Source organism: Gavialis gangeticus, unplaced genomic scaffold (assembly GCF_001723915.1).
Source record: "Gavialis gangeticus isolate Ggan-Ray unplaced genomic scaffold, GavGan_comp1, whole genome shotgun sequence".
NCBI classification, from domain to species: Eukaryota; Metazoa; Chordata; order Crocodylia; family Gavialidae; genus Gavialis; species Gavialis gangeticus.
Genome location: NW_017729001.1, coordinates 12,053,887 through 12,067,829, shown reverse-complemented (window position 1 = coordinate 12,067,829; position 13,943 = coordinate 12,053,887). Strand labels below are relative to the sequence as shown.

General features: G+C 47.9%; 1 protein-coding gene across 3 annotated transcripts in view; it reads left to right on the top strand.

The window, feature by feature from the left end:
- PISD (phosphatidylserine decarboxylase) overlaps positions 1 to 13,943 on the top strand; it is a 33,478-nt gene that overhangs the window by 15,950 nt on the left and 3,585 nt on the right. For 2 of the 3 annotated variants that reach the window (XM_019506835.1, XM_019506834.1), the window contains exons 2-6: positions 4,151 to 4,385; positions 6,936 to 7,101; positions 9,414 to 9,650; positions 10,261 to 10,399; positions 11,923 to 12,069. In XM_019506835.1, coding sequence (XP_019362380.1) covers positions 4,336 to 4,385; positions 6,936 to 7,101; positions 9,414 to 9,650; positions 10,261 to 10,399; positions 11,923 to 12,069 — 739 coding nt within the window. In that variant the 5' untranslated portion in view covers positions 4,151 to 4,335. The remainder of the gene's footprint in view (positions 1 to 4,150; positions 4,386 to 6,935; positions 7,102 to 9,413; positions 9,651 to 10,260; positions 10,400 to 11,922; positions 12,070 to 13,943) is intronic. The other variant, XM_019506833.1, reaches the window with a different exon arrangement.

Genomic DNA, 13,943 nt, shown 5'->3' with positions numbered 1-13,943 from the left:
AACCCCCCCCCCCCAACTAATTACAAAAACTTCTTGAGGGAGCAGATGGAGAATTCTAGAAGCTATAGGTGGAAAAAGCCTCCCTGAACTGGGATATGTAACTAGTTTCCTAGCTGGTGCTGACAAATCCACAAAGGTTAGGGGATTGCAGGCTTTCTGGGAAGGGAAACGCACTCCCGTAACCATCATGTGACCCACAAAAGCCAGTCTGCATCCAGGTTCCCCCAATGCCTGAAAGGATTTTTGTTTTGCTCTTGAAGTAGCAGAGATCCTGATTGGCTGCTGAGGAGGGTATTGTTTCTGCTGCTGGACTACCCCACAGCAGAGCTGGAGGGGAAGAGGGATTTCTTTTTCAATATATACACACATTCAAACAGAGAGAACTGGCAGTGCCCGAGGGAAAGGGATGAAGTTTTGATGATGAGCTGCCACGTGCCACTAAGAGTATGTCTTTCTGGTACAGGCAGGCAGTTTCCCTGCCAGAACTGTCCCCCCTCTCACTCCTCCCCCCCACTTTAGTGCTTGGTATTTTCTCATGTGCTTCTTGGGTGGGATCAGTTCAACAGCAGAGCCGCTTGCAGACATCTATTTTAAGTTATGTCAGATATTTCTAAGTGGTAGTACTGGTGCCAAATGCAGGGAATAGGAAGGGAGGGCTTCTGGCCCTCAGGCTGGCAGATCCCAAGTCCAGCAATGCACACATGATTTGAAAATTGACATTTCTTAATCTTGGTCTCAGATTCCTACAAATCCCCTGGTTTAGTGTTTGGGAGTCTTGAGAGGAAGGGCTTGAAGCAGTAATGAGAAGACAAGTAATTAAATGAGGTCACTGGATTTGATGCTTATGTGAACTGACAGAGCAGAGTGGAGTTGCATAGCTGACAGATTAGCTGTTCATTATTAGATAATAATTCCCCTTTGGGGATTTGTGCCTCAGGCAGTCCCTGCTTCTTTGATTTGCTTACAAGGGATTCTGGGGCAGTTCAGGCAGGTGGGGTTGGTTGGAGGTGAAGCCTTCTTGCCTATCCAGAGCACTGGATAGGCAAGAAGGTCCAAACTGTCCTCAGGTCCTCCAGTACAGTGGCTAGTGATATGTTGACGTGCCACGTGTGCTTGTACATCAGTTTTTAAGCAGGTTTTTGTCATAGGCCTTGGACCTGTTTCTTGGTGGGCATAAAGGGTCAACCAGAACAAAATTTCTGAGAAACAGAAGACTTGTCACCTACATGGTTCATGGAGAAAGGAATGGAGAAAGGGATGCATACTGCATTGATATCCATCTCTCCCTGCAGTTTACCAAGCAGAGAGTCTCTCTTGTATCATGGGGTGCCTGTAAATGTGCAGGGATGCTGCTCTGTTCTGCTGTAATTACAGTGCCTTGGAGCAGACTTGATTAATTGAATCTGCTGGAGTATGCTAATTAGCATGCGCCAGCAGCCTCCACATCTCCTGCATTCAGTGTCCCCATTCTTCAAAATGGGCACTTTAACTAAAACTTGTTGAACAAGCTTTAGTTAAAGTGCCCCCCTGCCATTTTGAAGCACGGGATGCTGAATACACAAAATGCTGTGGGCACTTTAATTAGAGCAGCTCTCAAAGGTGCTCTACTTAAAGTGCCCCCCTCTCCCCAATCCCTGAAGCATGTATAAAGACGCCTATGGATTCTTGCCCTAGAGGGCAGTAGTCACCATCACAAGTTCCTTTCCCACCTACAGCAGTGCCACCATAAAACAGTGGTGTGTTCCAGTGCTTGTTCAGTCCTGGGGTGCAAGTTGGTTGTTTCATTCTCCTCGTGCTTCTTTAGCACCTTGTGGAAATAAAAACCCAGTCCCGCAGGCTAGGATGTACACGTGCTTGGGGTGGGGAGCATCAGTTGGGAAGCTTCCATTAGAACAGCTTGGATTTGAAAGGGGCATTTCCTCACCTGGCTCTGGGGGGAATAGTTCTATTAACTGGGAATGTATGTTACTTGTTCTGTATTTTTCCTACATGTCCATGAGGTCCCCTAGACCTAGAGAGTGAGGCTAAATCAACAGCAAAGAAAAAAGCAGTGCACACATCCTTGTGTGGGAGCCACTCATGCTGGGAATGTGAGCAGGAGGAAAAGAAATTTAAGGGTCAGCCTTGCCTTCTCCAGCCTCTGCACCAGTGCTGTGAACAGTTCCTTTCCCTTTTCACAGCTTCTGGAGCTTGCCTGCATGCCCTGCATTTCTTGGGATCTTGATGATAATGGCTTTCCCCTTGCCCTGACAAAATGTTTTTTAAAGGAACTCTGTCCACTTCAATTATGTTTCTGGCTCAACGTTTGTACCTATTCTTGTAACTAGAAACTCCTCCTGTTCCTGTCGGTAGCAGATCAAGCGTAAATATCTGACTTACTTTTTCTGGTTATTTTAATCAAACTTCCTGTCTGCTGTTTTACTCTTCCTTTGTAGAGTCAGATTCTCCTCTTACATACGCCTTTGCTGCAACAAAAAAGAAAGCATGTTAAAAATAGACAAGTGTGACTACAAAACCACAGAAGTAGCTGGGGGATTGAAGCATGTGTTGTGCCTGAGCCATGTTTCACCATTTTTAAGTGACTGCATTTTATGTTACTAGCATTCCTTTAATACGCAGTGGCTGCATCAGCCTCATCTGTGGCTCTTGTAATTAACATAAGGAGATCTTCCTGAAAAGCTATGGTTTGATGAATTTCCTTCCTCCTCTCTCATGTTTAGGGCACTAGAGGTGTTTCTAAAGAAACATCTGGAACGGGGGCGGGGGGCGGGGGGCAGCCATCAAAATGTGCCTCTCTCTAACAGGGGTTCTTGAAGGGACTGCTTGAACTGCGATGCTATTAGCACATGAGAATGCAACTCTGTGTCTTCCTGCCTGCCCTGCCACTCCTCTTTTCTTCCTTGCCCACCCACACAATGTGTAACCTCTCCAACCCTGGATTAGTGCAAAAAAGCCCTCACTGGGGAGCCACATCACTTGTGCCACTAGTGTGTGAGGTGTGCTTTGCAAAGGAAAAACTGGTTTCTCCCTTGGTTTGGATAGAAATCATCAGTGATTAACGATCCTGCTTAAATATTGAACACCTATACCAGGGGTGGGCAAAATGCGGCCTGGGGGCCAGATGTGGCCCACCAGGCCATTCGATCCGGTCCATGGGGCCCCTAAAAAATTTAGAAAATTAATATTTATCTGCCCTGAGCTGCCTGTCATGCGGCCCTCAATGGCTTGCCAAAACTCAGTAAGCGGTCCTCTGCCCAAAATAATTGCCCACCCCTGTCCTATACTCTGGCTGACACGGAAGTCAGGTGTCACTCATTACTGATCCCTGGGCTGGGCTCTTGTTATTGGTTTCCTCCCATTAACAATACAAACCATCCAGCAGGAGATGCAGGAAGGTGCAACCTGTAGGGTGGGAAAAGAGAACTTCTCAAGCTGAATATTTCCAATGCTGGGTTGGGTCAAATAGGCACAGTCCTGTAGGCAAGCTTCCAGCCCCATGCTGACTTGACATTTGAGCTCTTCAAGATGTGAACACTATTGTTGTGATGCTGCAAGCCACATAAAGCATCTGTTGAACACTGGCAGCACCTACTTCTCAAGCTGGCCTTGGATTTGTTCCATTGTAGAAGTGTACTAGTAGAAAAGCATTTTTTCCCTTCTCCCTTGGTGGGCTGCGTGGGATGGCAAGGGGGTCCAGGAAACAGGTCAGTCTCTGGCTGGGCTGTATGAGATGGAAGAGATGTCCCCTCTCCTGCTCCTTGCTTAGGAGCTTTTTGGCAGCATGAATGCTGCATATACATCAGATCACTCAGCAGTCCAAGACGGATCTAGCTGCAGTTACTGCAGTGCAGAATTGAAGGTATGAATTATCTCCCTCCTCCTCTTCTCCGCCCCCACCTCCTCCCAGCCTCGCATTCAGACTGGCTCTCAGGATAGCTGTGTAAGGCCAGCTGGCTGCAGTGCTGACAATAGTGCTTTGGTGCCCGGCAGCCTTGGACTGCAGGGGGCTCATGTGGGAGCTGAGCTTCAATGGCAGTCCTGGCTAGCGAGGAGTGGGGACCATTTGCAGGCAGAGGTTTTTTGTCTCATGTGCAGCTGCCTGTACAGGAGGATGATAAAGTGTGACACAATGCCTGTTTGTTTGCAATAGCCAGGACCCTCGTAGCCTGAATTGCAAGTAGGAAAGAGACAGAGGGGGAATCGGGAGACAAACCAGCGGGGGAATTGGGAGCTGTGACGTCGTGTCTTCCCTCCTGTGCTGCCGCGAGCAAGCGAAGGGGAAGTAGAGGAAAAGGAGAGACTGACTGAGACTTGCGACTGACCTTCATCCTGACAATGTGTCAGTCAAACACCCTGCAGGGACCAGATCTGCACGCAGGGAAATGGTGAGATGCTATAAAGCTTTATCTAACCCTCGTCCCTCTTGCTACAACCTCCGCAAAGTTAGAATTCATGTCCGGAGGCTACGTTCAGGGAACGGTGGCAGCAGCAGCTGTGCTGCGGAGCAGCACCCACATCTGGAGAGTCCAGGCCTGGCCAGCTCTGCTGGGGTCCCATCAAATAGGAGAGCCCGTTTCAGGTACTGTTCGGTGTTTTCCGCTTTGCGGGAACAGCAACCGAAGGGAGAAATGAGGGAGGGAGGGGAGATGGACAGAAGGAGTGACAGCCCTCTGCAAAGCTTTTGTTTGGCCTAATTACTATAAAGCTCCTTATGAACTGAGTTGGCAGGGGAGGGAATGCTATTTCACAGCAAAGGAAACGGATGAGGGTTTCTTTCCCTCCGGTCACCTTCTGATCATTAGGAGAGCAGAAAATGTAGTGAGGGGCTTCTCTGAGACAAGGCCAAGGCAGTGAGAAGCCAGGGGGTTTCGAGCAAGCTGCCAGGATGCAGCTCTGCAGGGATTGGTCCATGGCTGTCTGCAGTGAAGGGGGGGAGAAGGCAATGGGAGGGGAGAGTAGTACCTTGTCCTCGGAGCTCTTGGTAAAGCCAGCTGCCTTGCAAGGCTCTCAGACCTTGGGAGGTGTGAGGATCAGTGGGAGGAGGACCCACAGGTTAACTGTCCCTTCCTATTCCTGTGCTCTATGCAGGTCTCATCTCGTGTAGATGAGGCCTGCTCTGTTTCTGCTGAGAAGACACTTCATCTCCTTGGGTTTTTCTTTCACTCTGCTGCCCAGAATCTTCCTTTGTTTTGGAAGGAAGAAATCACTACCCAGAGGCACAACAGGCATCTCACAGTGGTGGCCATACCACTTGCACAGGTTCTGCTTTAACCTTGCACAGTGTTGGCCATACCATTTGCACAGGTTCTGCTTTAACAGACAGATAGACAGACAGATAGATAGAGTGTTATATAATTTCCAGCAGGAGCCTTCCTCTTCCCAGTAATCCTGCCCTGCATGCAGGCAAGTCATGTCCAGCAGTGCGGGGAGAAGAATCACTCCCTAGTAGTTGCCCAGCAGACCCGAGTGCTTGTCCAGAGGACTTCAGTCCGCTGACATGTCCTGAGAAGCGTAGAGAATAAAAATGGCCAGGCATTGCCCCCCAGGGGACTCTCCTGGGGAAAAAGAGGGGAAGAAAATGATTTGTCCAAAGACCCAAGCAGGGTCTTCTAATGGGATGTGGAGCTTCCTGCTGAGTCATTCTGGCCCACAAGACACAGGCTACTGGTGGCTGTTTATACAAAATGAGTTTGTAATGTAGGTGTCTGGCCTAAGACCAAAAAATAACTCTCCCAGTTTATGAAACCAAAGGCTGATTGGGCTGTGCAGCCTGAATTACCACGCTACCCAAGCAGTGTATGCATTTCATCCTTGTATCATCTTTCTAGGACTGAGGTGCCCTAGAATGATGTAAGACCTGAGAGGTGCCTTTTGCCTTTGGCACTTTGGGCACAATGTGCATGAACTCACAAATGCCACTTGTTTGGCTCTGCAGAGCTAAGAACCAGCCCGCATGGGGCCAGATATTTTCTGAAGTCAGTTTCCAGCAGGCTGATTCCAGGCATATTACAGTTTGACCCTCCTGCTTTTTGTGGTCCAGCATAGGACTTGGGCACAATATAGTCAGGGTTCCTCCAGCTGGCGAGCTGTCTCATGCTGGTAGCTTCTGATGCTGCCCCCTTTTTGGAGGGACTATCAGAAAAGAAGAATGGTAGCAAGCATGAGTTCTTTCCATTGCTGCTGCTGCAAAGAGAAAGGAGGAGAGATGGGTGTTTAAATTTCCCTTTCTCCCAGGAGTTGTGGCTCCTTCCCAACAAGCAGTGCGAGCCCAGGATCTTCTTTAGCAGTTGCAAGAGGGAACAGCACTGTAGGTGGAACTTAGAGCCAGATTCCCATCATCCTACCCCTAACTGACGCCCTGGAGCCCCACATCTGGGACATCACTGCCCTCGCCTTGTGGGGTTCTTGCACTGCGACTTGTGTTCTTTTCTTGACTTGGGCCTAACCCTTCTGCACAAAACAGGTTTTATTCCCAGGCTCCTGAGCCCTGTGTTTTCTGCTTGTGACCTCTCTACCTCTCCCAGCATCAGAGAGGTTACATGCCTGTTTCCTGTCAGGTAGAGGTGCTTCATCTTCAGAAATCTGGGAAGGCTGGTTTCTTCCCTCTCTGGTGATTCCTAGCTTACCGTGGATGTTACACTGCCAACTGGCCTGATTTTCACTTCTCTCAGACCTTTGTCAGTACAAAATGTGTTGTAATTCTCCAGGTCTTCAGACCATCAGGAGGGTATACTGACCCTCTGTTTTGGGTGTCTTTCATTCAGGGGTAAGCTGGCCCTTTATTTGGGAAAGGGACAAGTCTGAAGCCAAGTAAAGGAGCAGGGATGTGCAGAGGCAGTATGTAAATGTAACGGACTGGGATAACCACCCCTGGCTATGAGGAGCTGGTGGTTCTGGTGGTGAGCAGGCTGACCCCCGTGTGTGTCATCTTACAGGTTGCAATTCCCCCAGTTGGCCCTGAGGCGGAGGTTGGGCCAGCTCAGCTGTATGTCTAAGCCTGCTCTGAAACTCCGTTCTTGGCCTCTGACTATTCTCTATTACCTTCTGCCTTTTGGTGCTCTTAAACCCTTGACCAGAGTGGGATGGAGGCCTATGAGCAGGGTAAGTGTGATCAGGTCTCTACTGTGCTTGGTAACAATTGTGTGGGTGACTGTTCTCTTAAAATGGAGGGGCATTGGCAGAAGAGGGACAAGCAGGATGATAGGCAGTGCTATTAAAGCAGCAAGCTGTGGTTCATGTTTCCCTCTCCCTCAAGCTTTTACTTTATCTGTTTGTGTAAGCATTGGGATAGTGTTTCACAGACAGAGGATGAATTTTCAGTAGCATAGAATTTGCATATGGACACTTACTGAGTGGGGTCCCAAGTGGGAGAAAATTGATGGAAAATGTTGTATTCATTCAGACAGTTACACCCACAAATATCAGAGCTGGGCAAAGGCAGGCCAAGCCTTTTGCAGACATGTTCATGTGACCTCTCAGCTGCTGTAATTTGGGCATAAGAAGGGTTTGTGGTTGCTTGTTCCTTAATTTTGTTCTTGGGTGCCTGAAGTCTTAACTGTTCAGATAACATGTGAATGCAAATGCTCCTAGCTAGAGTGGGAGAATGTAGGAAGCTTTTACCCATGGATCTTTCTCTGTATACAGTTCATTACAATATGCAAATAGCACTGAAGTCTTTTTACTGCAAACTTCAACAGCTTTGCCAACTCTTAACATTTACAGCAGCTAATCAAACACCATGAACCTGAAAAGCCAATCAGTTTTAAAAAATAAAGTAGGCACCTTCAAGAATTGTGCATGACCCCAAGTTGTTCTGCCAGCTTGCCAGTGGTTTTACAATCACATATTATTAAAAAAAATCAAAACAAAAAAACCCTCTCCCATGACTGAGAGAAACCCATGAGTTGGTTCCACAGGAAAACCAGGAAACTGTCTTTCTGCAGTGGCTTTCAAATGCACAGAGTAAACAAGCTAGAAAATATTTCTGTCTAACCCTTCACTTACTGTGATCTCAGGTGTTGCTTGTAACAATAGTTGGTTTAAGGTGTCTCAGTCTGAAGTAAGGTTAAGTTGGCAGTGTGTCATTTTAAAGTCACTGGCTTTTATTTCTAGGCATCAGCCATTAGTGCAGGTGGTGATCTGTGAGTGAAATAAATGCACCTTATAGAACTGACAAGGTAAAAGACCACCTCTTGGGAAGCATGAACTGCTGTTCATATTGACTGCTGCCTTCTGCAGATCCTATCTAGGATGGATGCCCTTGCCACAAGGAGTAAATAGCTTCTCTTTGGCTTGGGAAAGAAAAGAGGAACCTTTTCTCTTGGAACTGGTACTAGCTAGGTTCACCATTAAGTAAATTTCTAGCAGACATTTGTAGATAAGTGTTCTCTTTGCAGAACATATTTTAGAGGGCTCTCTCCTCTGTGTGTGATTAAAATATGCTCTTGCAAATTGTTGAGTAATAACGGGTACCACAAATTGCAGGTGAGTGATCCTTGGAATGGCCCAAACAGTAAGGTCTGGCATATACACAGTCTTGTAACCTTGTTGATTAGTGGTTTGTTTTGTTTTGTTTTTTAATCAAAATAGTTGCACTGGTGTAAGTCATGGTGTGGCAAGTATAGAGGTGCCATATACTGGGATAGCTGTTCCTTTTCCTGTAGGGGCAAGAGGATCACTGGCCTTTATACCAGTGGGAGAATGGGAACCATGTAAGGAAGGACTGCACTGCTATAATTATACTGGCATGATGAGAAGAGAACAACTAGCGTGTAAGAATAGATGGGAGTGTGAGAAGTGCTGAGATGTAGGGGTGTATTCTGAAGTGGGGTTCCTTTTGGTTGTTCACAAAGACAAATGAGTTAGTCTGCCCAGCCCCATCTCATCAGCGCTGTACTGGAAAGCTAGAAATGTACTGCTTGTCTGCAACGCTCTTAGGAGCAGTTTCCACTAATTCATGCCTGAAGCAGCAGCCTGAGTGGGAAGAGGGCGCCTGCACTGTGGCTGCCCTGCACCTCACTGAAAGGTGGCTTCTGTGCTGCAGTTGTAAATTGTCTGCACCTCTACTTTTTACCTAACTGCAAAAACATAAGCATCAGAAAAGCCCTGTCAGAAAGGACTCCACTGTCCCTTCCCACACCTGGTGAAATGTCCAGATTCACCTATTTTGCTTCCAGAGCAGGAGTTTATGTCATCCTTCCCAGCATGTCAGTGCGAGGGAGTGAAAGTGAGGTTCTGCTTCTGGCATACTGAAGACTTGAGGGCTAATACATGCTTGGTACAACCCCACTGAAGTCAGGGAAGCCCTAGCAGGGACAGTTCTGTTCAGTCCACTTCATGGGGAAGGCTGAGGGAATGCCAGGGGCAGTGGAGAGAATAGAAGAGCAAAGCATAATCCCTCTCTCTTTCTCTAGGTTGCTCTATACAAATCAGTACCAACACGACTGCTGTCACGAGCCTGGGGACGTCTGAACCAGGTCGAGCTGCCAACCTGGCTCCGGAAGCCTGTGTACAGCCTGTACATTTGGACATTTGGTGTGAACATGAAGGAGGCAGCTGTCGAAGATCTTCATCACTACAGAAACCTCAGCGAGTTTTTTCGCAGAAAGCTAAAACCACAGGCCCGGCCAGTCTGCTGCTTGCACAGTGTGGTGAGGATGGGGATGGGGGAGAGGTTGCATTGTGTTTTAACTCAGAGAGGGAGGTTTACATTGGCTTGTAGCTTCCCTTCTAGTTTGTGTGGACAGGTGCTAAACATGAACTAGCTGCAGGCCAAAACCTGGGAGGGTGGGCTAGACTGGGCTGAATGGAGCTGTAGATCTGTCATTTGCTCCTACAGTTGCTGCTGTTCTTCTTAGTTACATACAGGCTATCGGGGTGAGGAATAAGGGTTGTTACTAGACTACTAGGTTAGTAGGGGGTATTTCTGCTCCGAGTTGTTCCATGTAGACTGGAGCATGCATTCTCATTGAAATACAAATCTGTCTCTTTAGGGGATCATAATGATGTCCACTTCGAATGCCAGTATGAAATGTCTACTTTGGTGCTTCTGGATCTCAGTTATGGGGTGTCCTGCTTGCCTTTCCCACGTAGAAGGGGTCGGGTCTATCCCTGTATGGGGTGATGGGTTATCCTGAGCGGAAGAAAAGTGAAAGCTGCTCACTGAAATGACCATTAAGACTTGTTTTTCTTCCAACTACAGTGGAGTGTGTTGAGGGATGCCTGGATTCCTAATGCTTTTCCTTTCACTGTTTCCTGTAGATCAGTCCCTCAGATGGAAAAATTCTCAACTTTGGACAAGTGAAGAACTGTGAGGTGGAGCAAGTAAAGGGTGTCACTTACTCACTGGAATCCTTTCTGGGGCCACAGATCAATCCAGAGGACCTACAGTTCAGCCAAAGTAAGCTTGCCTCGGCTGGTGTCTTAGTGGGTGTGCGCCTTTTTACAGTTCCCATTAACTGCAGGGAAATGATAAATCCTATTTATACTAGGCTGTACGCACAGACTTTCAGCAGCAGCAAAAACAACCCTGCTTCCTTTTGGCTTAGTGTGAGAAATAACATGGCTCCCTTTTGAGTCCCTTTTCTCCTTAGTACCCCTTCACTCTTGCCAGACCGTGTTTTGTATTTGCTATGATTAACTCATGTTCCCATAGTGCAGGGGTTGTCAACCAGGGGTACATGTACCCCTGGGGGTACTTGGACCAGTCCTAGGGGGTATGCATGGGCGGGAGGGGACGGACCACTGCTGCCTCCCAGGAGCAGGGTCAGGGTGGGGCAAGGGCAGCAGTGCCCCTCTGCAGGGCGGGGAAGCTCACACGCGACAGCCACTGCCATCACACACCAGCCTGGTGAGCTTCCTCGCCCTGCCCCAGCCCTGCTCCTGGGAGGTGCTCTGTTCCCACCTCCCTGCTCCGTGTCTGGCCACGTGGTGCCCCCTTCCCCCCTGCTCAGCATCCAGCCACTGGGGGTATTTAGACTAAAAAAGGTTGAAAATCTCTGCCATAGTGCGTGATTATATTGGGATAGCATCTGATGAAATGAGCTCTTGCTCATAAAAGCTTATACAACTCTTGATTCAATTAATCCATAAGGTGCATCTCTATTCTGTCCTTTATTGGGTTGATGGTGGCTGATTTCAGGGTTTCTCACCTTAATGACAATTCTGAGCTTTTAGTGTCAGACTGAAACGTGCCTGCGTGTCCAATTAAGAGCTGTTATATTAGATCAGATTTTGGCAGTAGCATCACAGCATAGAGACAGTCTCTCTTCTCTTAGGCCTAGAGCGGCTCCTCTCAGGTCAGGGCTTCAGACACTGGGAGGAACTTTGTGCTCTTGTTGCTTCTGCTAGAGCTGTTCTGTGGTCAGGCACTTCTTTCTCCAAGGCCACCAGTCTGGTGGTAAGATGGTTGGATAAACTTATGAGTGAGTAGCATGCCATGAAAAGAAACCCTTTGGAAGCCACAGGATTTTTGCAACACTTATGAAAATACAACCAAACTATGTTTTCATAACCCTGGAGCCTTCCCCGAAATCTTTCTATCCCCAAATAGTTGAGCTGGCTTTGAGACAAGCCCCTTGTATTCTGTTAGCTCCAACCTTCTGCTGCTTTTGTCAGGGGAAGCTGAGGTTCTTTAAAACTATTTGAATTCTTCAAGGACTGGACTTCCAAAATGTTTAAATTATATAGAAAAGGAATCGAGTTGCTTAAAATGGTGGGACCCCTGCATTGAAGCACATCTGTTCAAGATTTCCTACTGCCACATCAGTAAGTGTGGGGTACCTTTAGTGCTCTGCAGTTACCATGGTCTTCTGAGTACTGTATATTTCACAGTGCACGCTTCTCATATGCAGTAGATTCTTTCAGAGGATCCTTTTGTCCATTCTTTATAATTCCTTCCATTTTTCTGTTGTTCCCTTGTAGCCTCCTCTTGTAACTCATTCCAAAAACAGCTCGTCACAAAGGAGGGGAATGAACTCTATCACTGTGTGATCTACCTGGCCCCTGGTGATTATCACTGCTTCCATTCACCCACTGACTGGAGAGTGTCACACCGACGCCACTTCCCAGGTAGGTTCTTACCTCTGGAGACAGGAACACAGAGCAAGTGCTTTGGAAAGTGCAGGCAGGGGCTGTTACTGAGAAAGGCACAGAACTGTGTCTTTGTGATGTGCTTGCAGAACCAGGAGTGAGCTGCTTGTTGCACACATGAAAATCCTGAGCACCACCCTAATAAATTTCTGGGTTTCAGTCTTGCCCATAGCTTATCGTAACCAGTGAGATGAGTAACCCTGTCTCCAAACAATCCCAGTCCTCTCGGTGTATGAAAACCTGACTTGTTTCCATTAAATTTTTTATGGTGAAGATTAAGAGCTTGAAAACGTTCTCTCATAACCTAAATGGGGAGAAGGAGCACTGTCCCTTTCCATATCCACAGAATAAGCAGCAATCTAAGGCATAGTCTCTAAGGCTGGGAAAGGGGAGTTTCCTGGAGGGGGATGTGATGATTATGGGTAACTCGGTCTTTCGGAGCTTGTGAATACATAACTAAACATAGTCACCTGATTGGAGTCATGGCTGGGAGGTTTTGCCCACAACCCTACTCCCCACTTTACAAATAGACACATCCTTCATTCAGCAGTGCTAGTTCTTTTATTCTTTTTTTTAATTACCTAACAACAAAGAAAGGATTTAGACAAGATTTCAAATGCCCTGTGAAAGAGAGAGAGAGAGAGAGACTGAGACCTGGCATGAGTCTCATGGTATCTGTCAAACTTTAGACTAATGCTGGGGTTTCAGAGGGAAATGCTGCCAGGAGATCCATTGTAAGTGCAACAAAATACAAAAATGGCTTTAGCTACAAGCCTACTGGCTCTGGTGAAACCTAATGACTGCTGCTTATGTTCTCCTGTATTGTGTGATAGGTTAGAAGCCTTTATAGTTTCTTTTGTGATACACTTTCTTTTTGGATCCTAGGCCCACTTTAAGCCTTTCATTTCCTACCTGGTGAGCTGCCTAGCTTGTTTCTGCAGCACTAGAGTCATTTCTTCATGCTTTTGCAGGACTGGAAGGGCTACAGATCATGGCTTTCTTCCAGTAGTGCTAGAGATGTGGTCCAGTGAAACTATTCATGTAGATAAAAAGACCTGTTTTGTTTCTTAGCACTAGAACCATTTTGCAGAGTTACGAACCACTAGGACCAGAAAGCCCCTTGTCCAGTTTGAGTTCCACCTGAGCTTGTTTGGGGGCAGTGATATTGTCATGTTCACGCTGATTCTGTGTACATAGATGAAGATGCTAGACTCAAATACTGTGGCTGAGCAAGGGGCAAAGCTTATTAGGTTTACACATCCTTCTATGGCAAAGTATTATTAATGACCAGGGGTCCTGGTTTTCCCTGATTAAAAAAAAAATAGCAAATTCTCTGATAAAACCCCCCAAATCCATTATTAAAATTGAAAGCCCCCCACAGAACCTCCAGCTCCGCTGGTGCTCCTTGCCCCTGCTCCCCCAGCTCTGCCAGAGGGGGCCACCAGTTGCCAGGGCTATGGGGCCAGGGACCCAGGTTCGCAGCCCCCTGCCCTCCACAGAAGGCAGCAGCTGCTGCAACAGAGCATGGAGCTGGCTCCCCTCTGCTGCCAGCTGTGGGCTCAGGAAGGGGGTGGGACCGGCCCCCTGTCACAGCACACATTCCTGGAGAACAGGGGGGACCCATGACCCCCCAGATCAGTGCGCAAGGCTGCCCTACTGCCCTCCCCCAGGGCCCCTGCAGCCCGCAGGTGTGACTCAGCGCTGCAGGGCAGAGCGCAGCTGCATAGGGAAGCTGCTTGCTGCGAGCTCTGCACTGCCTTGGTGACATCTCCCACACATGCAGCAGCAGGGAGGGGCACAACCCTGCTCTGCCACCCGTGCTGCCTGTCCCCCCCCCCCCCCCCCCCCCCCCC